Raw genomic sequence first — 27764 nt, 5'->3', positions numbered from 1 at the left:
GCAGGTTTTTACATTTATCTTTTTAGAATTTGGCTGCCAGGGATCTTTACCAGCATGTAGCCAGGATACAAGCAAAAACCTTCCTTCCTTGTCCTGTTGATTCCTGGATAGCCCTTTTCTCCCCTAACACCGATGCCGAGAAAGGAACAATGAAAACACAACAACCCTTCTAAAGACAGATCATCTTCTTAGTTAGCAGTAATACAAAGTATTTGATACTAATTAAGTCTTCTGGTGTGCACGCAATTTGTTCTAGGGTAAGAAAAAGGTGTCATTCAGCCCACAGTGATCTAAAGCAGCAGTCAGCATAAGAACACACTCCAGAAAATCAAGTTTTGCAGAAAAAAAACTTATTGTGTTCAGCACACCCCCTGCAGCCTATCCAAATGTGAAGAAATTAACAGCAAACTATCTTTCCCACACCCACTAAGTAAGGCCCTCATTCAGGTAGTAAATAAGAGGTGACAAAGATCATTCTGGTACTGTAATTCTTTAGTAATGGCACAAATTTATTTTCCATATTCGACTAGAAGCCTGTGGCACATTTAAAAATAACTGTAATTTGTGCATGAGCGCGCAGATTTTAATTTATATTCTCCTTCAGCAGACAGGTATGTTTTCATTTCTTTTCGAGTTAGCTCTTTCAGCGACTCCAGAACTTAAAATTCCACGCACGTCTTCTCGGTTGTATTTAACTGACAGAATAAATTAAATTTAATGAAATCTAATTATGCAATTGGTCAGGTTTTTGAAATAGCTGCAAAGCCCAGAATGAGAAGGCTAGCTGTAGCAGGAAGTACAATACAGTGGCAACTGCAACATAATCAATACAATTCATGATAAATACAAAATAACATACTTCAGTTATACAAAGGTGGTTTTTATTCTAAATCGAGTTTCACCTCCAGTGACGGCAGTGATTTCTTAAGGATCTGAACAGTAGTTTCTCTCTCTCTTATTGCAGGAAGGTCACTCAGGAATAAATATTCTAGGTTCCTACAAGTGGATGTAAAAAACAAAACAAAACAAAACAAAACAAAAAAACAATAAAATAAGCAAGACAAAAGGTGATGGATTAAAAAAACCCCCAAAATACTTAATCGTGCTCAAATCAGACCCAGGGTTAGACTGCTTAGCAGTAACAACAGTAGTGGTTTCAAAGATAGCTTTGAATGGAACCAGTACTGGAAGAGTAAGCGACCTATAGGTCTTACTTCCTTTAAGGCCTACATACTAAATTGATTCTAGGGTTGATGGGCTTCCTAGTATGTGTGTGTTAACTGAGACTATGAGAATTGTTTCCTTAAAGCAGTAGGTGTCAAACTCATCTGGCCCACAAGCTGTGCTGGGCCAGTGTCCATGCTGCTCAGGCTTGGTGCAGCACGCACCCCAGACTGACCAGCATCACATGCTGAGACCCACAGGCTAGATCATAAGGCTGTATATTTGACACCACTGCTTTAAAAGCAACACAACATACTGCTTTTGTCTTGTGTCAAAGACTGATGAGTGAAAGCATGTAAGCACAGTACATTTCAGTTACCTAACACGACTCTAAGTGTGCGTATATGGCACCAGCTGAGAAAGCAGGCCTCTGTGAGACGCTCCCTCAGCACTTGCGTACCTTAGCTTCTGGAGGGCTATGATGCCTTTGTCTGTGACATTCCCACAGGAAATGATCTCCAGCCTCAGGAGACTTTTCTGTAAATTCATAGTTTGACTCAGTCTCTGTAGACACTCATCCTGGATATACATACATTTGCACAGCTTAATTTCTTCAACATGTTCAAGACCATCTGAAAGAGACAAAAAGGCAGCTTTTGTTTCACAGTGCAAGGCCCAAAGTGTACAGTGCCAGTGAGCTTGCAGTTTTCATTTGCAGGCTTGGTAACTGCAATGCTTCTGCAAACGTGTGGCAATAAGCGTCTGTAAGTGGAGGATCCACAATGCACCATGAATTAAACTACCATTGCCTGCAGCCAGCTGTTTGTTGGCTTCACAGATGCAAAAGCACTGCTAAGGTTCAAAGGGCTTGACTATGCAAGCAGGCAAACAGCAGATAAATAGCATGCTAGAAAACCAAAGAAACAGAATTAGCCAATGATGTCTGAAACAACTTGCAAAGGGAAAACACTGAGTTTGTGCCCCATTTTGTTTTCAGTTGTGTAAAGGAAGGCTGGAAGGTTACTGCTTTTTCAAAAATTCTGCTTTTTTATATTAAAATCCAGTTTGTTTTCCCCTAGATGAGCCCAGGGCTGACTAGAGAACTGGCAGGATTCTGACTTCAGATATCAAGCATAAGAAGTCTGATTTAGTCATTCAAACCGCTGCTTTGTGTTAAGAGTTCATGAATAGACAGAAGTTAACTGACAGATCTTTGGTCCCACTTTTTAGTGATCTTGCATCTTCAAGTGAAATCAGAGAAAGCTCGTAAGCCATTTATGTTCTGGATAGAAACCCCAGCAAATTTAGAGGCACAAACAGAATTTTTTACGTAAAACATGGATAGATTAAAAAAATAAATACATCAAACCTTCCCTGCATCTTCAAAACAAAAAGCCACAAGTGGTTCATTCTTTGAGGTGACAACTCAATGCATAATTTGCCAAACCATGACTTGTTTACCCAAATAGTCAAATCCTCTGTACATGATGCAGGACTCGGTGGCGTCAATGGCTTGTATCTTGTATTTCCCTAATGGCCCTGTTGGGAGACCATTGTAGTCACGCTGCCATTTTTCATAGCCTTGGAAACGCACCAGCGCCCCACACCGCAGGAGCCATTCAGAAGCTGCTCTATCAGGGCCCACAGCCTGTATACGTTCATAGTCCACCCTGTCGATAAAGAAGAAACATCAAGATCTTTTCATAGCAACATTTAACAACTTATCATGGTAACAATCCTAATACTGAATACCGTTTGTTTTTGGTTTTTTGTACAAGGAACAGGAAAAAAGGTGGTTTGCATTATTTTTAACCTGGTAAGCTGAGCCAATTCATATTTGCTTCAAATGAAGATTAATTTTGGCAGTACAATGAAGAGAAATACCGCTGTGTGATTTGTCATTCATAGACCCCTTCTAACTAATCTTTCCATTCTGGCTCTGCTCTGAATTTTCTGTCAACCCAGCACATTCGATAAGCTTGCTCTGTCCAGCATCACTAACCCAAAACTAAGCATAAAACGTACATATGTTGGAAAAGTATAAACGGGCAGAGAAGTCTGCGAGGAGGAGAGAAAACAGATCCAGATTTACAACAGTGGAAGTTTCCCCCACTACTTCCAAGTCTTTTTTGATTCGATTGTAAGTTGTAACGTGTGTAATATCTGTTACACACATGGGTTGAAATCGCTGGGTCTGTTCTGTGAGGGTGCTTCGGAGGGGTTGGTAAATGCTGGACAGAAACATCATGACAGACGGGGATCTCTTTCCTGGGCCATTAGGTCCTATCCTCTGCTCTTGCACGTAAACATGTCATATAATCCTTTTCCAGAAAAAAATAGCAGGCACAATGCAAACTATGAGGGGTTGACACTGTTTTTTTGTCAAGAAAGAGTTAAACAGATGAAGCACTAATCTTTATTAAAATCTAGTGTAACCAAACTACACTAGTAAAGACAGTACTTTAGAGCTACTGAATACACACAGGAAATGTAGGAGGCTAGAGTTAAAACCTTCAGTGCTAGTGGAATCAAAGTCACAGGAAAAGGGATATTTTTGGAAGAAAGAATTTAAAATTGGCAACTAGTCTCAACCAAGAGAAATAAAACGACCATGCAGCATACTGAATTAAGCACATACTTTTCTCTGTAAACTAATGATTTTGTTACTAGAAAATGAAAGAAACAGGATCTGACAATGGAGAATTTGGAAGAAAAGCACTTGTATTAGGAAAAAAGCTCTCTCCTGTCTTCCTGGGATTCGTGACTGGCTACTGTGCTTCCACAGTAAGTGCTTTCCAGTGCAACGCACAGGGACACGCATCTGATCTGTTGACACACGAGCTATTAAATACGTCTGCCTCTTTTTTTCTTACTTGTTAAAGACTGCATTCAGCCATCCCCAGAAGTGTCTGCATACGCCCGGGGATGACAGTTTCTTCAGGCTGCAAGCTGGCTGTATGAGCTTTCCCAGCAGCATCGCAGTGCTTCTGAAAGAGATTTACCGACATGTTGGTTCAGCACATCAGTTTTCTTGCAACTGGTCACATACCTACAAAGCATTACGGGTGCTTTGCTTTATTATTCCTCAATGTGATACAGTGCTCTGCGTCACTTAAATGGAAGGCATTCCTACCATTTGAGGCAACAGATGTCTGCCTGTCCTGAGATGCATCCAAATGACAGGCAGCTGGACAATGCTCAAGTTCAAAGAACAAAATAGCAAGGGGAAATCTTCAGGTTGGAATCCAAAGTCATTTTTGTTTTTAAAACTTGCAGCATCCAAATGTAAGTAAATACTGAATAATTTATATCCGTAACCATACCAACAGCTCTCGTGATCCATTCAGTCTTCACAGCTAAACTGGGCTGTGCGTGATCTGTGCTTGGATAAGAGGTCTGAGAAGTACAGGCCATCAAGAGATGTAATGGCATAGAGAATTCAGTAGATGACACTTTCCACTCGACTTGCATTAAGCCAAGGCCCCACTTAACGGGTCACTAGGCTTCTGGCTATGCTACATTTCAGATCAAATACCTGTGTACCAGGAGTGAGTAACAGACAACGAAAAGTAGAGCTATATTAATATAATCATCCTTTCTTCTGGCGCTATCCTTAGTGTAACAGCAGTGGTTTTAAGCGACAAAAATCCTTCAAAATCAGATTTCTTTAACGCAGGCCTGTGGGTTAGAAAAGGCTTATTGCCAGATGAAAGGACAGCCCAAGAGGCAGAGAATCTAACCTTTTCTTAACTTGGTTACCATGAACTTTCGTATTTCAAGAGCCAGATCAGGCAACTTGCTGCCGATATCCAAGAAAACAGCACCTTAGAGACAGAAGGCACAGGGTCAAAGGGGCTGCTGTCTCTAAAAAGAAAAGCAGTGCTGTGGAAGAGCAACTGTCAAGGGGTCCACTGCGCTTTCCCGAGTGCGATACCGTGGAGATCAGTGTGAACCACGGCACGCGCCGCGAGACACAAGGAAGCGTTTCCTGGCATTTATTTTGATCGGGCACGCGACTCCCTTGGGAGTTGACCACTGAGGGCGAAGAAGCATGAGCTTTCCTAGGCCACAACCTGTTCATCGGATGCTGTGTCCGAGTCGGCCGTTGCCTGTGCAAGCTCGTGCTAACCGACTGCTAGCCCTCTCACCCCGGACCCATGTGGCGGACCCTGTTACACAAACAGATTTTCTCCCTATTGTTTTTAATTTGATGCATTTTCTTGAGCTTTGCATTGCCTGAAGAAACTCCATTTAGTACTGCTGTGTAGCAGGAGGGCCTTCATGCAGGAGAGAACGGGTGAGGGCACGCCTGCGGAACAGGAAAACATCCGCTGGCAACCGGCTGAAGAAGCCAGACCGGTAAGTGACCAAAACAAGACGAATCCACCCCAAAACAGCGAGAGAACGACAGCGTTCGGCCTTCAAGGAAGAACACAGCGATAACCCAGCAGAAGCCCAGAGGACTAGAAAAGATGGGGCAAGACGTATCGATTTTGGGTCTTGTTCTGCATGATGAGCCCGGCTCCGACTCGCGATCCACTTGGCCGGCCACCGCCTCAACCAGCGCGGGGCAGCAATCGGGGGATGGACGTGGGGCGGACGAAGCGCTCGATCCGCGTTGCCGGATCCCCCCACTGAGGTCTGGCTTGTGATCTGAGACACCCCAATGCCGCGGGGCAGCCAGGGACGAAGTGTCCAGCACGGCTCAGCCACCCACTGCCCCCTCAGGGTGGTGTCCCTAATACCCAACCCAGGGCCCCTTGCTCCCGGGCCAGGACAGCCCGGCTGCGTCCTCTTCGCAACCCCCCTGCAAGGAGTTAAACATCAGTCTGGGGACGAGGAGACCCCCGCCCCGCGCTCTCCTCACCAGCCGCAGCCCCCACCATTTTCTCGGCGCTCCCCCCAGCTTCCCCACATCCTCTCTGCCCCCTCCCCCCGAGGGGGAATCGCTTCTCATACTGAACCAGGCACTGGAAGACCACACAAAGACCGGCCGGGCCGGGCCGGGCCTGCGGGGAGCGTTCGGCGCCCAGCGCGCGGCTCGGCGGCGGCGGCGGCGCAGGCCCGGAGGAGGCCGCGGGGCGGGGCTGGACATGGGGCCGCTGCTGCGGGCGGCCCGCGCCTGGCGCCCCCCGGGGCCGCCGCCGTCGCCGCGCCGCTGCCGCAGGTGAGACCCGGCCCGGGCTGCGGGCTCCAGGGGCCCCGGCACCGTCCGGGCTGCTTGGGTGAAGTCTGCTGAGGGGCCTGGGTGCCACTGAGGGGCTTATATCGACTATCGGGGGGGGGTGCTGGAGGGTGTGGGGGGGGCATAGAGAGTACCGAGGGGGTCTAGAGACTGTCACATGGAGCCTGGTGCCTGTTGAACCTGTGTAGAGACAATTAAGGGGGCCCGGACTCTACCGAGGGGGTTATAGAGGCTGTCGAGGGGGTGTAACAGCTATCCACTGGGCCCTGGAGGCGATAGAGACTGTTGGGGGGATGGAATCTAGTGAGGGGGGATAGAGACTATCGAGGGGGTCTGGAGGCTACTGAGGGGGACCTGGAGTCTAGCGGGGGGTGTAAAAACTATCACAGGGGGCTGGAGGGGGCATAGAGGGTATCGAGGGGGTTTAGAGACTGTCCCATGGAGCCTGGTGGCTGTTGAGCCTGTGGAGAGACTTGAGGGGACCTGGACTCTACCAGGTGGGTTATAGAGGCTGTCACGTGGAGCCTCGTGGCCATTGAACCTGTGTAGAGACTAGTCGTAGTAACCTCTTCTGACACGATCTTTTTGCTTTTAAATAGCACGTTCAATGTGGCTGTTGTCGGTGGTGGGCTCGTGGGGCTCGCGTCTGCCAGAGAGCTTGTTCTGCGACATCCGTCCCTCACTTTTGCTGTGCTGGAAAAGGAGAAAGAGCTAGGTATGGTGTGTGTGGTACCATATCAGTGGCTGCTAAGTGAGCTCTGCTTGTCTTCATTAGACTGTTTCTAGTTCCCTAGGGTCCACCAGTAAGAGATTTTTTTTACTAAAAATTCAGATCCTTCAAAAACTGCTATATTTTACACTTGATCATTATAAAGGTATTTTAATATTAATATTATATTGTTGATTTTTAAGAAGTTAACAAAAAAGTGAGGATTTCTTGGAGTGGCAGGGAAGGGAACAGGAACCATGTGTCCTGGCTGCTGAAATGCGTGGGTAGTTGCCCACTGGAAAAATTGATGCACTCCTATCTAGGGACTCTAGAAATACAGGGAAGAAGAGCAAAAAAGCTGTCTATGGCTGTGGGGTTTGTCCTGTGTAGTTCTCAGTTTTTATTATTATAATAATCAAATGTATTATTATATATACTTTTTATTGTTTATGTATTTATTGTTCACTGTTTTAGTGAAGGCTCTAAATAAACTACTACTACTAAATAAAGTTAAATTTGATAAATACATTCACTCTTAACACCTGTCTGTCTTCCCTCCATTTCATTTCCTAGTAAGAGGAAGTTAACAGTCAGGCTTGACTTACAAGTGTATGATTGTCCACTACAAGATAAGCAGGACTGCAAGCTTTGTGAAAGGCATTCAGGATCCTGCTGGTTTTGTGGTACAGGGAGGAGCTGTAGGATGGATTTCATTTTAGAACCACTGTTAATGTATATGCAGTCTGAATTGATTTGCATGCGATTGCTGCAAATCTCCTTGGAGAAAATATTTTAATTGCTTTTCTATCCATTCAGTGCATGACGCACTGTGATTATTGTGGTGTAGACATGATGTCAATATTGTTGGAGCCCTCCTGAACTAAGGGAGAAATCTTGAGGAATGTGTAGATCCTTTGTAAGATATCCTACTGCTGGGGAATAGAAGAGGACAGAGCTTAAATGGATCAATTTCCTGGCAGCTGGAAGTTTTAAGATGCTGCAAGAATCTAATCTGCATAGAACATGTATTTTAATATTGTAACTTCTGTTTTTGTGTAGCCTGTCACCAGAGTGGACATAACAGTGGAGTAATTCACAGTGGAATTTACTACACCCCTGGATCTCTGAAAGCTAAATTATGTGTGCAGGGTGCTGCCCTTTGCTATGAGTACTGTGACCAAAAGGGAATTCCCTATAAGCAGTGTGGCAAGGTACAGTAGCTGCTTCATTTTTTATTTTTAAAAGCTTGGTCATGTGATAGGTCCATTTTTAACTGTACCAAGCACATTGTTATGGTCATTTCCCAAGGAGAAGCTTTTGTGGAAGCCATGAGTTGACCCAAATATATCTGTGGAAGTAGAGGGGAAGGGTGTTTGTGCCCTGGTTTTTTTTTTTCTTTAAAGGAATTCAGATTAAGCCTGCCCACAGGCCTAAACAATAGGACATTGAAGTGAGATGGCAGCCCACTGCATATCTTTCTTTTCCCCTTCCCATTTTTGTACATCTCAAGCTAGCTGGTTGCTGGGGTAAGACCAAGTTTTATTTTTAAAGTATCCTTATAAGATATAAATTCCTATTCCCCTTCTTTCTCACTCTGATCTCTTGCACCACAGCCCTGGTTGCAAATATCTTCCACAGTAAAGCACTTACATTATTTTGTAGCACCTGTTGTTCACATATCCCTTAATTAGTTAGCAATGGCAAGGGTTTAATACAACTTTACACTCACTAGTGCACCAAACATTAGTTTTTCTGTTGTATTTTTATGCTCAGCACATTTAATGTAGTTATCATAGTAGGACTCACCTTTGCACTCTTACATTCTTTCTGAAGCTAATTGTAGCAGTGGAACAAGAAGAAATCCCAAGACTCAAGGCACTGTATGAAAGAGGATTGCAGAATAATGTCAGAGATCTGAGACTGATAAGTGCCAAAGAGATGCAAGCAAAGGAGCCCTTCTGCAGAGTAAGTTGTTTTCCTTCCCTTTTAATGGAATGAAGACTGTTCGTCTGTTTTCTCTCATTCTTGGTGACATGAACGTCCTGTGAGAGAGACCACGAGACAGTTCTTCTGGGTGACAATTTCAGAAGATTTATTGGAAGCTCCTAGTATGAAAATTGGCAGTAGAATTGAAGGAATGGTCAGAAGTGTTTACCGCACAGCCAGTCCCACATATGGGTGCCCATTAAATAAAAACAGAGATGTGTTACAAAGGGAACGTTTAGCAACGTTTTGGGGAAACGCTGCAGAGCCTTCCTCAGGTATGTTCACATCTGCTTAGCATCAGCCTCAGCCCCAAGTAGCATCTTTATCTCAAAAAAGGAAAAGTGCCAGAGACTTCATGGAATCTGTGAGGATACTAGATATTGGTTAACTGGGAGATGCTCAGATACTATCGTGATGGGTGGTAGGATACATAGACTTGAGTGGAGTGGAAGAAGGGGCTGTTGCTTAGACATTACTGTAGCCACAAAGAGACAAACCTTTGCTAAAAGGGATTCTTTTTGACCTCTTATGACATTTGGGGCCTATTGCCAAATAAATAATCTTTGCATATTTTAAAATCAAGTCACTCGTTATTTCTGGAAATGATCGAGTTCAAATGGGTCATGAGACCTATAAATGATTGACTCGTCCTCATAGAATTGAACCCCAGCATCATAAGCAGAAGAGACCTTATATAGCAAGTTAGTTGTAAAGAGTGCAAAGCACTGTATTAAGTACGTAGAAACGTTGTATGGACTGAAAGGACAGGGCATCATGAAGTGCATTATGAGTATGGGGTTTAGATGTTTCTGACCATATCTGAGGTCCATATTACAAGAGAGCTGAAGTGCAGATGTGTTCCTTGTTGATATGGCTGTACAAATTTGGTTCTACAAAAACCTGTGATTCTTAGATGCAGACAGTAACACGCTAGTGAGTGGCATGAGAATTCCTGCTAAAAATGGTAGATTTGGACCCCTGGCATATGCCTTCATAGAAAAGTACAGCTAGAAGGGACCTCTGGCAGTCATTTAATATAACCCCCTGCTCTAGGCAGGATCATCCCTGTCCAAAACTGTCTTAGACAGTGGTGTGTCTAACCTGCTCTTAAAAACTTTGTGAATAACCCTCACATACACTTACCAGGTATAATACCCAAAGCATCTAAAGTGGGTGACCAACCTGCAGCATGAGTGCCACAAGTGGCACAGACAGCCTGTGTGTATGGCACACAGCAAGTCAAGGACAGGACAGGCACACAGCAGCAGATAGGGTAGGAAGCAGAAAGCAGAGCTGCAGATCAGGCAGGGGAATTGGAATGGCACTTGGGGAGGGTGCCAAACTAATTGTGGCATACCTGCCAAAAAGGTTGGTCCCCACTGATCTAAAATACCCTTTAACTTGCTACAGGTAAAGCAGGAGAACAAGGGCCCTGTCAAAGTTTTGCCACTCCATGGAGAGGAGGTAGTTTGTTGAATGCACTCAAGCGAGCCAAGGTGGAGGGCCAATCCCCTCACTACAGAACAAGGCAAACCCCCACAGTCCATGTTTATCTGACCATGGGGTAGAATTCCTTCTTGATCTTAAATGTGGTAATCAAGCTGACCTTGAGTGGAGGAGTAAGATCCTCTAGCCCGGACCCTCAAGGTTTAAGTCCCAGCAGGAGTATCAGCACACCTCAGTGAAAGTCCTCAGCCTTGGCTGCAACCAACACCCAGTGCTTCTGGGGAAAGAAAAAACCCCAAGCAACAGTAGGAACAGGATGGGGGAAAATTCCTTCCGGGTCCCACATGGCAAGCCGCATAGCAGGTGCAAGTTATTTTCTGGTTCAGAAAAGTCCAGGCTGCAATCTCGGATATGTAATTCAGGGAGTGGTGAGACATGACAGAAGTGACATAGTTAACATACAGTGACATGAAGCATTGCTAACTACAGTGCTTTCACACTTCATACAGTGTGGCTGTATGTATGTTGTACTGCACAGTGTGTGACGCGGCTTCTGTAGTTCAGTCTGAAGCCAGCATCATACAGTGTACTTTATCATTGACAGCTATGTAGTGAAGCATATCCTAATTAGACACACAACTGTCACTTTGGTTTTCTGTAACTCATCCAATACCATTTCAGGGTCTGATGGCCCTTGATTCCCCATACACAGGCATTGTGAATTATAGACACGTGGCCCTGTCATATGCTGAAGATTTTCAGAAAGCAGGTGGGAGAGTGTTGACTGATTTTGAAGTAACCAACATGGAAATGGCTAAAGAAAGTCCTCCAGAAAGTACAGAAGGTAAGACATTCCTTCCCTTGCTTCCTTGTCATCTTGCAGTCTGTTTTATGGGATACTTGGTCTTGAGGCAAACTAAAAGTCCCTAAAGAAAAAGGCCATAACTGCTTTTCTGTTGCACATTTTTAAAATTCTTTATTAACATCTATCCCAAAGCCAAAGTGATGACAGTTGAAATGCTTCATCAAATTTAGCATGCCCAATTTTTTTCCCACGCATGTCAACTTTAAGCAGAAACATGGTGATTGTCAAGTCAACATAGAACAAAAATACAGTGAAATAAGACTAGATTTTAGATGAAGCAGGTTGTTTTCTCAGGTAACTGGCAGCTGAACATTAGTGCTCTTCACTTGTATCCAAGAGAACAGATTTGGCCAACCATATGGACTGCAAAATGTGGAAAATAGTAAAATAACGTATGAAAGAAACAGCAAACTTTAGAATTCATAAATATAATCCCATCAGAATTATGCTTTTTTCACAGCTTCATATTGTTCCAGTTGGCCTCCAGACCTGTTCAGATGCTTCTACTATCAGTTTTCTCTTTCTCTTTTTTGCTCTGATAACCCTTTTTTTTTAACTGTATTGCAGGGTTGAAACATCCAGTTGTTGTTAGAAACTCAAAGGTAAGAACTAAGCCAAATACTTAGTTGTTTCATGGAGCCATGGTTCTCCTTGTTTTCTCCTTGGGAGTTAGTGATATGATATGATAAGCTATCCAAATTATTGGAAACAATAAATATTGACATTGGATAAGCTGTTGCATTATTACCTAACATTGCTGTATTTAAATGCAAATTGCAATCACTACATGACATGGTGCACAAAGCAATATGACTGTGTCGTTTGGAAATTACCTTGAGTGAGTTTCATACTTGACTCTGTTTTATTCAGTTGATTGCCCTATAATTGATTGTTTCAGTTCCTTGTCTTGTTTGTCTTGTCTCTTGTTAGGTCCTGTCTTCCCTGCCTGTGGGAACTGGCTCCCTTCCTTACTGAATAATTTTATCTGGAGGATTTTCCTCTCTGTCCAGCTCTAGACATTTTGTCTGACTGGTTCTTTGAAATTTTTAAAGGAAGGTCTTGTGTTCTATTTTTTTTTCAGCGGTGGAGCTTAAACCTGTCAGTGTATTTCTTAGGCTGTGCACTTGCATTATATGTTTAGCGCTTCATATGCCTGTAACAAGTGCTAGTGCTAGGGGTGGTCACAATGCCCCTTGGTGGCTTCTCAGCCTTTGCCAAATTTTGACTCCCCTCGCAGTCTCTCCTTCGCTTGCCCCCCAGTCCTTGATGTTGTTATCTTGCAGAAAAGGGAGGCTGCCCCAGGGTTTCCCAAGCCTGGTCTCACTCCTATGACCACAGGTGTCCATGGTCATTGTCTTGAGGGCAAATTATGTGGGTTTCATCTTCTCCAGTATCCATTCCCATGCCTTGCAGCTGACATGCTAACATATGCCCTTCCTGGGCTATGGGATTCCAGTCCCAGTCCTCGCCCCACTTGGGCTACGGGCTTCTCAGCCCCCTCTGTCACCAGCTGTAGACCCTGATCTTTGGTTTCCCCAGACCCTGGCCCTGCTTCTAGACTAATTGAAACCTTTGGGCTTCCTGGCCAATCCGATGCTTGCCCCTCCTGGGCATCAGACCTCTGGGCTTTTTAGCTGTGTTGACGCTCTGCCCTCTGTCTGGACTTGGGCCCTCTGGACTTAAGGTGTACCGATACATTGGTCCACATCGTATCAGAACTGATAAAAGGAAAATTGACATGGTCAGCAATCGGGTTTTTTTGGCTGATGTGGCTGATAATATTGCTGATAAATGCCACATGAATGCGAGCAGCCACAGCATGCACATGGCCAGGAGTGCAGCCCAGCAGCTTAGAGAGCAGCATCTGGCTGGTAAGTCTCAGTGGGGGAAAGGGGTGGGGGGGCAGATTTCATAGACATTTGGGCTGGAAGGGACCTTGGAGGATCATCGAATCCAGCTCCCTGCCCCAGGGGCAGGAAGTCAGCAGGGATCATAGGATCCCAGCAAGATAAGCATCCAAATGTGTCTTGAAGGCCTGCAAAGTGGGTGCTTGAGCTGCTTCTGGCAGCAGTCTATTCCAAACCTTGGGAGCTCAGACAGTAAAGCAGTTCTTCCTTATGTCCAGCTTGAATTGGTTGTGGCAGAGTTTGTGACTGTTCAATCCTGTCATCCCTTGGGGCGCTCTGGTGAACAGACGTTCCCCCAGATCCTGATGAGCACCCCAATAAACTTCTAGGTGGCCACCAGATCACCCCTGAGCCTGCACTTTTCTAGGCTGAAGAGTCCCATGGCTCTCAGCCTCTCATCATAAGGTCTCTTTTCCTGACCTCTGATCATGCGCATGGCTCTCCTCTGCACTCTCTCAAGCTTCTCCACATCCTTTTTGAATTGTGGAACCCAAAACTGGACACAGTACTCCAGTTGCGGCCCGAGTACAACAGGAGAATGAAGACCCGGGATCTGCTTGAGAAGCATCTGTGGATGCAAGCCAGCATTTTGGTCGCTTTACTAGCTGCAGCATCACACTGAAGGCTCATGTTCATCTTGTGGTCAACCATGACCCCCAAGTCCCTTTCATCTGTAGTGCTAACCAGCGTAGCGCTGCTGAGCCTGTAAGGGTGCTGCAGGTTTTTCCTCCCAAGGTGAAGAACCTTGCATTTTTCGGTGTTGAACACCATCAGTTTCTCATCTGCCCATTTCATGAGCCTATCAAGATCTGCCTGGATCGCCCTTTTGTCCTCAGGTGTGGATGCTTTACCCCAGAGTTTGGTGTTATCGGCAAACTTGGCCAGCCCACTTCTGACACCAATATCCACATCACTGATGAAGATATTAAACAGTATAGGCCCTAGGACAGAGCCGTGAGGGACGCCACCGGTGACTGTGGACCAAGACAATTGGCTTCCATCAGTAGAGACAAAGATAGAGGCCTCCGTGGTGATGGAGGGAGTAGGACTGGGGCCGGGGCAGGCTCTGCAAGGGGGGGGCATGGGATGGAGCTGCAGCTCATCCTAGGGCTGTGGTGAGGTGACTGCTGCTGCTGTGCACAACCCTGGAAAGGCATGGGGGGCATGTGCCCCCCCAGATCCGTGCTCAAGGGGAAGGCAGGCTGCTGCCTGTGGGTTGCGGGCCAGGGGCTGTACCGGCCTCTTTCCAGCAGGGAGGCTGGGCCCAGGCTGTGCTCAGGGCAGACAGTGGGAGGGGAGCTATCATGAATTTTGGGGTGCAGCCCCCACTCCCAGCGCTGCTGCTGCCTGCCCCGCCCTCCGTGAGTGTAGCCCCTGCCCAACCCCTCCGCTGGGAAGAGGTGAGTGCAGCCCTTGGTCCTGAGCATCTGCAGTGAGCAGCCTGCCCTCACCCTGCACACAGATCTGGGGGGCATGTGTACCCCATGCCTCCTTTTGGGGGGGTGTGGAGCAGCAGGAGCCCCCCTTGTGTCCCTTGGACTAGCTGCAGCTCCATCCTGCACCTTGTCCTGCCCTGGCTGGGCAACGCCTGCCCCAGCCCCACTCCCTCCCTTACCGTGGGGCGTTTGATCTGCCCCCACCAGACCCCCTCCGTCCCAAGAGACTGACCAGCCGGACACTGGTCTCCAAGATGCTGGGCTACATGTCAGCAATCAGATTGGTATTGGCCGATATGGCTGGTTAATAATCGGTTATTGGTAGTGGCCTAAAAAATCTTGTATTTGTGCGCCCCTACTCTGTTCCCACGTGCTGCCCTCTGGGCCCTCCAGCTTCAGGCTTTACCCCTCTATGGGCTTGCTTGCCTCTGTTCTTAGGCCTGTCTCTTCTAAGGCCTGCCTCTCCATGCTGTGCCAAGCGCCCTATCACAGTGCCTTTGTAACGCTACAAGAAAATGGGTGACTAGGCGTGCGCCTACCTGTGGCACTACAAGAGCCAGGGCAAATACTACAAAACGAACCTGTTTGAAATGAGAACTTTTATGTAGCACTCTGCTTTGTAGCACTACATGCAATGTTTGTAGAGTTACGTGCAGGGGATCTTTTACTCCCCAGCATCCCACAGTGCTCTGTTCAGGAAAGCACCTTGAGCATCATCTGGTTCAACCCCCCTGCATAAATGCAGGACTGCTACTTCTAAATCATCTCCATGCAATGCTTATCCAGCTGCCTCTTGAAAGCCTCCAGTGAAGGAGATCCCGCAACCTCCTTGGGCAGTGTATTCCACTGCCTCACAGTTCTAGCAGTAAGGAAGTTGAGGTCATCTCGCAATTTCATCTAAACCTACTTTGCTGCAATTTCCATTGTTGCTTTGCATCCTGCCTCTGAAGAACAGTTATTCTCATTCTTTATGGCAGCCTTTCAGATATTTGAAGACTGCTATCATGTCGTCCCCCCACCCTTCATCTCCTTTTCTCCATGCCTAGTTCTCTGAACCTTTCCTTGTGTGACTTGCCTTCCAACCCCTTTATCATTTTTGTTGCCCAACTCTGGACCCTCTCCAACTTCTCTACATCCCTCTTAAAATATGAACTTGTTACATGGAGGCTGCTCAGGTCTAAAGTTTGGAGTGCTAATCTTCAAATATCCCATAACAGATTCTTGTTCTAAGTATGTATTCACATTATGTATGCATTTAATGTACTCATGTTATGGGGTGTTGAGTTATTGAAAGACTTCCCTTTCAGGTCTGCTGTTCAGCTTCTTTCTTAAATACAATTTACTTTTTATAGCTAGGAAGTTACAAGGTGCAATAAAAGAAAGGGTACAGTGTTGTGGCTGTTGCAACCCCATTAATACTTCTTGTTGTGGCCCTGCTTTTTTCATGAGTTAATAACTTGATTCTATAAAACCCCAAATTTTCATATTATGGGAGCCCTTTCCTCTCTTTGTGTTCCCCTAATAGAAAGTTAAATCACTAGAATCAGATACTTTCTTCCTCCAATAACTTTAACTTGTCAGACCAACCTGGTGGCCTTCTACGACCAGGTCACCAAATCCTTAGATGCAGGGGGAGCAGTGGACTTCGTCTTCCTGGACTTTCAGAAGGCCTTCGACACTGTCTCTCACCCCGTTCTCATAAGAAACTGGGGGCTGTGGTGTAGACACCCACGCAGTCAGATGTGTCGCCAACTGGCTGGAGGGCCGCACCCAGAGAGTGGTGGCGGATGGGTCATTTTCAACCTGGAGGGATGTGGGCAGTGTGGTCCCCCAGGGCTCGGTCCTCGGGCCCGCGCTGTTTAACATTTTCATCAGCAACTTGGACGAGGAGGTAAAAAGCACCCTGTTCAAATTTGCTGATGACACTAAGATGTGGGGGGATGAGGGCATGCTAGAAGGAAGGAACAGGCTACAATCAGACCTAGACGGGTTACAAGGGTGGGCGGATGAGAATAGGATGGGATTCAACACGGACAAGTGCGAGGTGCTGCACCTGGGGAGGAAGAACCGGCACCATACCTACAGGCTGGGGAACTCCCTTCTCGTCAGTGCAGAGGTAAAAAAGGATCTTTGATGCCAAGATGAACATGAGCCGGCAGTGTGGGGTCATGGTCAGGAAGGCCAACTGCACCTTGTCCTGCATCCACAGATGCATCTCAAGCAGATCCAAGGAGGTGATCCTCCCCCTCTGTGCGGCACTGGTCAGGCTGCAGCTGGAGTACTGCGTCCAGTTCTGGAATGTGGACAACATGGAGAGGGTCCAGAGGAGGCCACTTGCATGGTCAGGGGGCAGCAGGGCAGACCCTACAAGGAGAGGCTACGGGACCTGAACCTGTTCAGCCTCCACAAGAGAAGGCTGAGGGGGATCTAGTGGCCTGTTACAAACTAGTCAGAGGGGACCAGCAGGCACTGGGGGAGTTCCTGTTCCCCCGAGCACTGCCAGGAATGACTAGCAATAATGGTCACAAGCTGGCAGAGGGTAAATTCAGACTAGACATCAGGAGGCACTACTTCACTGTCAGAGCGTCTAGGATCTGGAACCAACTTCCAAGAGAAGTGGTACTGGCTCCTACCCTGGGGGTCTTTAAGAGGTGGCTGGATGAACACCTTGCTGGGGTCGTCTGACCCCAGTACTCTTTCCTGCCATGGCAGGGGGCTGGACTTGATGATCTGCTCAGGTCCCTTCTGACCCTACAAACTATGAAACTATAAATAAAAAAATTGCAGATTTAGAGGGTGAATTTTATGTGATGAAAAACAAGACAACCCAATCTTTGACAGCAGAGTAATGCCAAATTATTTTTCTTTTGTGTTGAATCAACAATTAAATAGAACTTTGAATATCCATGTTATCAATTTGTGTAGCTTTTTAATTTACTTTGTGGTCCGTGGGATGAAATTCGTTCAGTGGAATGTAGAGGCCCTAAGTATAACAACATACGGCTTATTTAATCAAAAGCCATAGTTGCAGCTTCCGCCAACAAAAACTTTGCAGAGAGTTAGAGGCTAGAATGGCAGCAGCATTTCTGACAGTTCATCCTGAGATGGGAAAGTGTCAAGGGAAAATATGCAATTTGCTAGAATTACTTGCATGTCTGGCCAAAGTATGGTTGGTCTTTTCCCCTATCAAATAAATATGCTTGTATATAACACAGGGTGCTTGGAGAAGGTATCTCAATACATAGTTGAAGATATATTGATTGCTTTTTCTGTTCTTTAAAGTTGTTTATAGCTTTTTATTCTGTTTAATGTATTCTTTTGTTGTGGAAATGAGCTACAGTGGTACCATCCTCTCTCCCAGGAGTGGGGAACAAGGGAGATAACTGCAAAAACTGTTAACTGCTTCATGCATACACTGCACTTGATCTTTTAAGGCATGATTGCTGATGGTGGCTTGGCTCTATTTTTATGGCTTACAGTTAATCTTTCTTTTCCATCTTCTTCACGTGTTGAATCTGTAGTTGTGGGTTCTGTTTTTTGGCAGGGAGAGGAAGTCTACTGTCAACACATTGTTACCTGCGCAGGACTCTACTCGGATCGCCTGTCTCAGATCAGTGGATGCAGCCCAGAACCTCGCATTGTTCCCTTCCGGGGAGACTACTTGGTGCTGAAGCCAGAAAAATGCTATATGGTGAAAGGAAACATTTATCCAGTACGCAGCTTATTGCACCTGTTTCACTATGTGTTCTGAGGCTGATGGAACTATGGGGGTTGGAGTAGTTTTTGTTTTGTTTTTTTTTTAAATAATTAAGTATCATACTTTAAATTGGAATCATAGCAGCCAGCCTTTAATATTGATGTAAAGAGTGTGAATATAGATATTTAAATTGCCTTTCAGCCAGACAGATATTGCCTTTGTGGATTCTTTGCATAAAACTACTACACTGAGTACTAATTTGCTGTCTGCGTTTTAAGAGGAAAATTAAATTCATCTGAGCATTTTTCTTTGAAGTGTCAAATGTTTGACATAACAACCATGTGATCTTCAGAGAGATTCTTTTCTCAGTTTACATAGGCAGTCTGAGAGGAGCATTTATCATTCAGCTATATTTGAAGTGGCTTAAATAAAAGATTAGGTGGTTTGGGCTTTCTCCTTTTTTTTTTTTTTTTCCCCAGGCACCCCAGCAGATTCGCTGGGTTGCCTGGAGAGTGGGCCTAGGTCTGGTGGCAGCAGCAGCCGGAAGGAGCCACCACCGGTGGGGCTGCCAGGAAGTGAGTCCAACCACCATGCCGCCCCAGACCCACTGCATGCTTAGGGGCAGCAGGACTGGCCGCACACACAACAACCTGAGCTCCCCCTGCATCTGGGCTGGGTGAAACCAAGGGACCTGCCATGGGCCAGAAAAAATCCCGTGATAGGCTGCATATGGCCCACAGGCTATATTTTGCTAGCCCTGATTGGGAATGACTGTGGTATTTTTATTCCTTTCCTGTGTTCAGTTTACTAACTTTGTTCATGCATGTTGTAAATGTCTGTCCGTTATATCCTAGAGGGTGAAGATGTCTTCCATCTCCCTGGCAATTTTTCTTGGGTTGCCCAGTCACATTGTTTCTCAGATTTTGTTTTGGAGCGGATTGTTCTAATGATTGTTTCCTGCTGCAGGTTCCTGATCCTCGGTTTCCTTTTCTGGGTGTCCATTTTACACCGAGGATGGATGGCAGTGTTTGGCTTGGTCCTAATGCAGTGCTGGCCTTCAAGCGAGAAGGTTACAAACTGTTTGACTTCAGCCCAAAAGATTTTGGAGATGCAGTTCTTTACAGGTAATAACTTCACTTGCATGTAATTAATCATCAGAAACAATCATTGAATAATGGAATTGCAGTCAGCATGAAAGCTAGGTAATCTAAAAATACCCCATTGTCATTTATAGTAGTCTTTTACAGGTGATGAGTCTGGTAAATGGACCTGTGATCCTGTATACTTGGGATTTCTCCAACATCTTTTTTAGTGCCACGTGACATTTTGATTAAAAAGCTTTTATTATTGGGTATGGACCAGCACGTCCATTTGGAGCCATTTCAAAAGAAAAGTAGCTGTTACATCTAGATTGTTACCTGTGGATAAACTGGGTATAATACAAATGTGGCAAAACCTCTTCAACTTTAATGCTGGATGAAGCACTTTGTATCATTCCCAGCTCATCCTGAGTCCTGCAGTCCAGCCATGCAGCCAGGAGCCATGTGGTGCTGGAATGGCCAACAGCTGGCAGGAAAGTGGAGAAATGGCAGCTGCAGGTGTGGGGAAGTGGGAGCTGGGCGGGAGCGTGGGGCCTACGCTGGTGTCCCACAAGAAGGGCAGGCCCACATAGGGCTTAGAGCAGGGTGGCAGGAGCACTAGTTTCATAGTTTCTAGGGTCGGAAGGGACCTGAGCAGATCATCTAGTCCGACACCAGCTGTGCTGGAGGGGAGGGCAGGGGTCCCACGCTCCTGCTGTCCTGCTCTGGGCCCTGCCGGTGCTGGCCCTGGGACATCGACACAGGCCCTGAGCTCTTACCTGGCTGTCACTGCATGCCCACCTGCTGCCTCTTCCCCTGGCCTGTAACTGCCATTTCCCCACTTTCCTGACTGCTACGCCAGGTACTGGGGCCAGAAATAGGAGGGAGGGAGAGTGTGTGTGTGTGCGTGTGTGTGCGCGCGCGCACATGCTCATAGGGCAAGTCCCACACGCACACCCCACCATACACATGCACCCACATCTCCTTTGCACTGCCATATACAGACTCCCACACCCCACACATCCACCCTGCCCCCACGACACCCACATCCTCACACACCCACGGCCCCCCACAAACCTATATCCACTCTCCACAATATACAAGAGTAAGACTTCATTTTAAGCTACTATATACACTCACCTCTATGGGTACTACACAAATGCATGTAAACCAGGACAAAAATATTTTTTGGTGAAATCAAATTAATTAATTAAAAATGCTTTTTAGACTATAGTTTGATATTTTTCTGGTTCCGAGATGGCACAACCCCTTGCTGAAAGGAGTACTTGCTGGGGCAAGGAGAGGGACTTCTGGTGGCAAAGGTCAGAGGTTAGGGGGCAGGTGACCATGGTCAGGGTATCTACCAAGGGGCAGGGCTACCCACTTGCCAAAACTCGGTAAGTAGCCCTCTGCCCAAAATAATTGCCCACCCCTTGAGTAGCGGCAATTTCATCATTGTTGCAAAAGGCACAGTAAGATTCAGTGGCTGGAAGTTGGAGTCAATTTTGTAAGATACAATTTCTAAGCTATATGAGCAAAGGGACAAACTAGGGGAGGCTTCCCACCACTCAGAGCCTCTAGAAAGAAATTGTTTATCTTTGGAAAAAATATATTTAAATATTTTTCATCATTCTTTCCCTTTACGTGTGTGTGAAGGTGGGGAGGAGGACGGAGTCACCCCTTTCCTAACAGTAGGATTAGCATATCTCACCTGATCCATTCCCTGCAATTTCATGGGGCTTGAGGATGGGTGGCACTTTGGTCTCTCCTGTTTTCTGCCTCTTGCCCACACTTTAGGGCTGAAATACTTTGCTCTAACCCTGGGCTTGATTTTAAGGTATCTGCATAACCCAGGCTATAAACCCTTGTGTAGAGAGTGAATCTAGATGACCTACTAGTTTCTACTGGCCTTTAAATCTATGAAAGTATGAAAGAAGATGTTCAGTCATTCTCTGTTAGAAGCTCCCCATTTCTGTCCCTCCGTACCAGAGGACTGCCGGATGCGATCCTCTGACGGGGTGGCATGGTGAGTGCTTAGCATCTCCATTCGGCCCATCCAAACAATGCTTCCATTGAAATAAATGGTAAGCAAAAGGGTTTATTACAGCTTTTAGTTCTCCTGTATATTTAGTGGAAGAAGCCTGTTGTGCCTGTGGGATGTCATCAAAAGGGTCAAACATACCCACAGTACACACAGTTTTATTCGATTTACTACAAGTGTCCTTTCTGTCTCTATAGTGGTTTATGGAAACTGGTGAGCAGAAACCTCTCTTCTGGAATGAATGAAATGTATAGAGCATGTTTCCTTAGTGCACAGGTGAAGCAACTACAGAAGTTCATCCCTGAAGTTACCATCAATGATATACTCAGGTACAAACACTTATCAGTAATAACTAACTGTTTCTTAACTTTTATTGCGAAGGCCAATGTCCAACCTTAGTTTACACCCTTCCCTCGTTGAAATGGAACATTTCCAAAGAATAGGCACACTTTAGCCTTTCTTGAAGGAGGGGCTTGTGTGCACTGGTGCACAGATAGATTTAATAAATACCTAAGCCCAGCACCTTTCTCCTTACGTACATTTAGGCATGGCGTACCCATCAGAAAGAATTGTTGAGTGCACTTTAACATTCTCATGGCCAAACTTGTAATCTGAAAGTCATCGGAGGGAGCTCGATTTGGAGTTGCTGTAAATATTAGTGAGGAGCAAATCAATGCAGAGGGCAGAAAACCATAAAATGGGAGTCAGCTTAGATAATGGCTAGTGTATCCTTCACAACCTGGCTAAGGGCTAGGAGACAGGGACATAGGCTCCAAATATGAAGGAGTGTAGAATGAAATGGAAAGGAGTCTGGCATAATAACAAGTAATAAAGTAGCAGTGTAAAGGGGTAGAGTAGGGAGCTGCTACTCTGTCCAACAGGGTATTTGGGCCTGAGGTTTTCTTTTCAAGACTATAGCTTCTCTTGCACAAAGAGGAAAAACAAGCAGCATATTGTAGCATAACATGAAACCAAACAGGCAGTCCTCTGCCTAGTTACACAGGTGGGGGTGGAAGCATCCTTCCTTTTCCTGGCAAAGAGGCACAGAGTTTTCTGCCTTTCCAAAGACCTGGCTTAGCCTCAGGTTCATGGTTTTCCCTCCTTACTTTCTCCTCAGCATCCTAACAAGGTAAGTACAGAGCATTATGCCCTGATTCCTGGCAATCTGGTAGGACCTCTGCATTCTAGATGAGTAAGAGTAAAGAGATGAAGGTGAGAAGGGCAGATTTAAATGCAAATGGAGGGATAAGTTTCCTAATAGTGAGCTCTGTTGGGTTGTGAAATAAGAGAAGTAGCTCTGCATCTTGGGAAATCTAAAACTAAACTGGGCAACACCCCAGGAAACATCTTACCCTCCCTACTGGGAAAGAATTAGCAATAGCATTGAGTTTGAAGGAGAAGCAAGATATGGGCTGGAAAATACATGGGCTTGGGACTCTAGCAAGAGCTGTCCAACTGGTGGCCTGTGGGCTGCATGTAGCTGCAGGGGGTTAATGTGTGGCCCCTATGCTCCTGTCCAGCCACTACTCCCTCCTCTCCCCCGTAGCTCTGGCTGCAACAGCAGTTGCAGTCTCTGGACTCCCTCTTCCTCCTCTGGCTGCTGTTTCCTGCCTCTGCTCCACAGGGTGGGGCAGTGCCATGAGTGGTATGGGGAACTGAGGGTGAGTCTGGGGGCACGTGGGGGGGGAAGCACATGTGTGGGGTGGGGAAACAGGGCTCTGCTAGGACAGGGGATTGTGTCTGCACAACGCAACAGTGGGAGAGTGTTCTGTGCAGTTGTGGGGGGAGTGTCTGTGAGGGTGCATGTTGCATTGGGGGAATCACGCTTGCATGTCTGCACATTGCTACTGGGGTGTGTGTGGCATGGATCGTGTTCACATGCCCATGTTATGCAGCAGGGAGTGAGGTGCCTGGTACAATCAGGGGTTGGGTTTTGTGTGCGTGGGCCAGTGGCCTTATGGCCAAAACCAGCTCATAAGTGTTAATGTTCGGGGGGGGCCACACTTCCATACCACTGCCTCCCCCAGTGCTGCTGGGTTCTGATGCAAGCCAGGCTGCTGCCATCGGTTCAGGAATCTAGGGGGACAAATGCTCTGCCATGCCTCCCCTGTACGTTGCCAATGCCCGTGGCTCTACTGCTTCAGCCCCTGTCCTGCATGGCCCCTGCTGGTGCACCCCGCCAAGGTGTGTGGCCCCCTGGGGAATTACAGGTTGGAAAGTCCTGTTCTATGGCATGAAAGATGGGAAGGAGGGAGGGAATCTCCTCTTTGGGGCTTCTGGCTACTTGTTTTTGATAAAGCAGCATGATTGCTTCTTGCCTGGCACAAAGAAAGCAGTGACATTCTGGTTTTCCAGTAATGAGGCCGAATACTAGAGAGAACAAATGCATTTGTGTCTGTATGGGAAGGGTAAGCAAAAAGCAGTTCTTAGACTGGTTTGCAGTCTATGAGCTGCTATAGCTACTTTTTGCCACAAGAGGGTTTTTGAGTTTATTCTGACCAGTCCAAAACCCCTGTTTTACTGGTCTAATATATTTCAGCCATATAAAACCACATCTCTGTCTACATGTCCTCCATGTATTACGCTTGAGACGTTTTTAACTGTATTTACTGCACAAATGTCATCACTTCTGGGTACAAGTTTTTTGAACCACCAATACTCATATGTCCCTATTATACATTTTTTAATTTTAATTTGCCATTCCTGCAGCTTTTGTCCCTTTCCATCAGATTGTCATCATAAAGATATTAATGCTTCTAGAAGCCCATGTACAAACTAGCCTTATGCAAATTTACAGTTGACTTTCCACGTAGGCGTCTGTATGGCATACAGGGCATGGATGATCCAGTAGTTAGGATACTAGCCAGCGACTTGGGAGAACTGCTTCAGTTCCCAGCTCAGCCTGTGAGACCTTGCCCAAGCCCACATGGGAAAACGTACTAGCATAACTTTTTACCGTATAGTTTATCCTGCTTTAGTTACACTGTCTAGTTGCCTCTGTGGATGCTCTTATCTAGAGTAAGTGACCCCTCTCTTCCCCCGCTTCTCCCTCAGAGCTGTAGCACTGTAATTATAACTAGTAATTATATCTGTGATAGAGCAATGTCATCATTAATGTCCAAGCCAGCAAACAAGTATCCTGCTAGGTCTGTACTAAGTGCAAGCAGCATTACAGGAAGTGCAGCTGCAAGGAAATGCACTAATTGAACATGGTGTTCCTGTGTCACAGAGAATAAATCAAGCTTTGCCTCCATAAATGCAGAGCTGCAAAATATATTTTCTGGTTGCATATCATGGCATTCCATGGGATGACTGTCATGTTACAAATCATGATTGCTATGGAAAATTACTTGCACTATGCCACTGTATGTAGTGTAAACACTGATGGTGGTTTGTGAGCTAGATCCACCAGCCTCATTGGCAACCGTGAACACTGGAAACCAAGGTTCCCTCTAAGCTGCACGCGTGTGGAGACATGCATAATAAAAAATCTTGCCACACATTAACCTTTTAATGCCATGCGCCTGCCCGGAGAGGAGCTGGGCTGCGGTTTCCTGGAAACCTAAAGCATAGCAGAGGCACCAGGGCCGGCGTGGGACACTTGCCAGCAGTAATTTACTGCCCGCTGCACTCCACTCCTCACCGTGCCAGCATCCCCGCGGGGAGGGAGAGTGGCACGGGGCAGGCAGCGACTCCTCCCTGAGGTGGGATAGGAGCTGGAGCAGAGCCAGGCACCGCGCGAGCTCCACCAGCTCCAGGGAACTGCTTTGCTCCCCAGCCCCTTCGGGTGAGCTTCGCTGCAAGCCCCAACACCATGTGCCTCCTCGCTGCCTGGTTAGCCCAGTGGCAGGACGCACATGGCACCATGCTGCTTTAAAAGGCTGCATCAAGGCACAGGGGCCATGTGCCGGCTGCTTGTGAGCTGCTCCACAGTGAGCTGCTTCACACTATTGTTCTGCATACAGATGGGTTTGTGGCAACAGACTGTCCTGTCAATGCAGCTATTTGACAGCATCAGTCCACATGGTGAAAATTTACTGTGTAGATGTAATTTAAAGTGGAAAAAGTCAGATTCTTTCTTTACAAAGATATATAATTGTATTTAGTGTTTGATTTTTTTAATATTAGACTCTTATATGGATATTTGTAATCAAGACACTGAAGAATGAGAAAATGAAGTACATTTTAATATATACACACACACACGTACACACACACACATATACACGTGTGTATGAACCTTGAAATATAAAAATGTTAATTTTTATATATAGTTTAATATATAATACACACACGTGTTAGTATTTCAAGACTTTTCTCCCAAATAATTCAGTTTTTTAGTATTTCTAAGACTGCATATTTCAAGGGTTTTAAATAATTGGGTGAGCATAGTGGCAGCAGAATCAATTATTTAATTTCTGCAGGTTTAACACTAGGATGTATGCCATTCAAGAACTCTGTGTGAAAAAAATGAGACCAAAATCCTGTTTTATCTTACAGTTGATAAGATAACTTATCAACTGTAGTTGATAAGTTGGTGTCTCCTCCCCCCACCCCCCGGCGCACTGAAATGGGGAGGCAGGACCGAAGCGGCATGCTCACGGACTGAAGCAGCGCACTCGCAGATCGCTACACCTTAGAGGGAGCATTGCTGGAAACCATGTGGCTGCTTATGGCATGAATGTTTTTTATTGTCCATGCTGAATGATTTATCCAGACTCCAGAGAGATAAAGTATCAGAGTCTGGATTTAGATGTAGAAGATGGGGGTGTCTGGTTTCTAACTGTAGTTTTAAAACCACACCTCTCCCTCAGATTTAGAAAGAAGTAGACTGGCTCTGTTCCACTTCCTTGTTTCTGTGTGCTGCTGCAAGTACAAGCCTCTATGGTTCCCCTGTCTTACTTTAAAGGGAATGTGCAAGCTTGACATACAGAATGGACATGCATGTTTTATAGTTGATTATGTTACTAATTCCTAAGAGCTCATCCACTTTTAAGTACCCTGAAAGGGGTTGCCAATAGTAAGCAGAGCCTCTATCATAGCTTGCAGTAGTTTATTAGATAGTATTGACGGTTCTTTTTTGTTGTCAATTTTAATTCTTCCAATTTTTCAGGGGTCCATCTGGAGTAAGAGCCCAGGCCTTGGACAGTGAGGGAAATCTAGTAGATGACTTTGTCTTTGACGGAGGCACCGGAGATATCGGAAGCAGAATTCTTCATGTCAGGAATGCCCCTTCCCCTGCTGCTACCTCTTCTCTTGCCATTGCAAAGATGATTGCAAAGGAAGTAGAGGAAAGGTTTGGACTGTGATGCAGCTGACAAGCTCGGCATTCTGTGCATCCCTCTCTTGTGTTTAGCATCATGTTAGCGCTGAACAAGTTCTGCAGTTTGTGATAACAAAGATAATTCAGAGCCGTCGTTGTTTGGTAGATAAACACTGGCGCGTAGGTTGTACAATGCAAAAGCAGCATTTTGATTGTTTGCTTCCATAAGCCCATGGCTTTTTAACTCTCCTACTAGAGAGGTGATAGTCAATAAAACCTTGGGGAATGGAAACTTCCTCTGAAGGCTCCAAAACACCGTTTCAGTATGAGGGACAAAAACTTGTTAGCATCTGGCTGGAAGGAAGGAGGCAACTGCTTTGAAGGGTAGATACAATGATGCCCCCACGAAGTCTGCATCTCTGGGCGGGGTGCTAGGCAGTAACTCTATTCTACAGTCACAGGGAGGCAGCAGGAGTGAGCAGGGAGAGCGACTGCTGAATGTGCTGCCCAGGCTGATTTTTTTTTTCCATGCTCTCTGCCCTGAACAGGGCTTCTCCACTCTGTGCCACTGCAGTAAGGTGGTCCTTTGAAGTACCATGGGTAGGGAGAAGCTCTATTAGTTTCTAAAGGGGTCTGTGGAACCGACTCGTTTACAAAAGGAGGGAACGTCAGTTGAGCACCTGTTATGAAATGTAAAAGTGAAAGAAAGTAGCATTTTGTCATAGCAACAACAGGAAAGATGCACAAGCCCTGACACGTTTTATTTGATTTTTCTTTACCATTTCTACCCAGATGTATGTATTGCACATAGCAGCAATATTGCACGTCCACAGCTGGTCTCGACAAGCTGTGGTTGTACGCAGGGATTAAGACAAAATAAATGCTTCAATAAAAGCCATTTCCCATAGAACTAGAATTTGGGGCTCATCACTGATCAGCAGCTACTTCATTTTTTGAAGACGAATGATGCAAAACGAGTTTATTTT

The 27764-nt window shown here is 45.9% G+C and overlaps 2 protein-coding genes across 3 annotated transcripts; one reads left to right on the top strand and one right to left on the bottom strand.

The window, feature by feature from the left end:
* Nucleotides 1-488: 488 nt before the first annotated feature.
* DMAC2L (distal membrane arm assembly component 2 like) lies at nt 489-6251 on the bottom strand. Of its 2 annotated transcripts, none has more exons than XM_090034336.1 (5): nt 6124-6251; nt 4038-4151; nt 2626-2834; nt 1625-1796; nt 489-996 (listed from the first exon to the last, which is right to left on the bottom strand). In XM_090034336.1, exons 2-5 carry the CDS (start codon nt 4139-4141, stop codon nt 882-884), a joined length of 600 nt encoding a protein of 199 aa, XP_089890462.1. In that variant the 5' UTR covers nt 4142-4151; nt 6124-6251; the 3' UTR covers nt 489-881. The 2 variants fall into 2 exon arrangements, with proteins under 2 accessions (XP_089890462.1, XP_089890463.1); XM_090034337.1 differs by having other exon boundaries at nt 6129-6248.
* Nucleotides 6194-27688, top strand: L2HGDH (L-2-hydroxyglutarate dehydrogenase). Its single transcript, XM_090034332.1, has 10 exons — nt 6194-6331; nt 6949-7064; nt 8118-8269; nt 8892-9023; nt 11172-11334; nt 11923-11957; nt 18243-18410; nt 19362-19519; nt 21713-21844; nt 26629-27688. The coding sequence occupies exons 1-10, from the start codon at nt 6258-6260 to the stop codon at nt 26822-26824; spliced, it is 1326 nt and encodes a 441-aa protein (XP_089890458.1). The 5' UTR covers nt 6194-6257; the 3' UTR covers nt 26825-27688.
* Nucleotides 27689-27764: the final 76 nt, after the last annotated feature.

This window comes from Crocodylus siamensis, chromosome 2 (genome assembly GCF_052110815.1).
Source record: "Crocodylus siamensis isolate JL-2025a chromosome 2, ASM5211081v1, whole genome shotgun sequence".
Classification (NCBI taxonomy): domain Eukaryota; kingdom Metazoa; phylum Chordata; order Crocodylia; family Crocodylidae; genus Crocodylus; species Crocodylus siamensis.
The sequence above is the reverse complement of the archived record's forward strand: the minus strand, read 5'-3'. Positions and strand labels throughout refer to the sequence as shown.

What these genes read in the sequence shown, in the direction of transcription:
- DMAC2L (XM_090034336.1), bottom strand. Translation starts at nt 4,141, where the DNA reads ATGCTGCTGGGAAAGCTCATACAGCCAGCTTGCAGCCTGAAGAAACTG. An exon ending in CTGAATGCAGTCTTTAACAA is followed by an intron (nt 2,835 to 4,037) that starts GTAAGAAAAAAA and finishes CTTTATCGACAG; the next exon opens with GGTGGACTATGAACGTATAC. An exon ending in CAGAGGATTTGACTATTTGG is followed by an intron (nt 1,797 to 2,625) that starts GTAAACAAGTCA and finishes TGTCTCTTTCAG; the next exon opens with ATGGTCTTGAACATGTTGAA.
- L2HGDH (XM_090034332.1), top strand. Translation starts at nt 6,258, where the DNA reads ATGGGGCCGCTGCTGCGGGCGGCCCGCGCCTGGCGCCCCCCGGGGCCG. An exon ending in CAAAGGAGCCCTTCTGCAGA is followed by an intron (nt 9,024 to 11,171) that starts GTAAGTTGTTTT and finishes ATACCATTTCAG; the next exon opens with GGTCTGATGGCCCTTGATTC. An exon ending in TTGTTGTTAGAAACTCAAAG is followed by an intron (nt 11,958 to 18,242) that starts GTAAGAACTAAG and finishes GTTTTTTGGCAG; the next exon opens with GGAGAGGAAGTCTACTGTCA.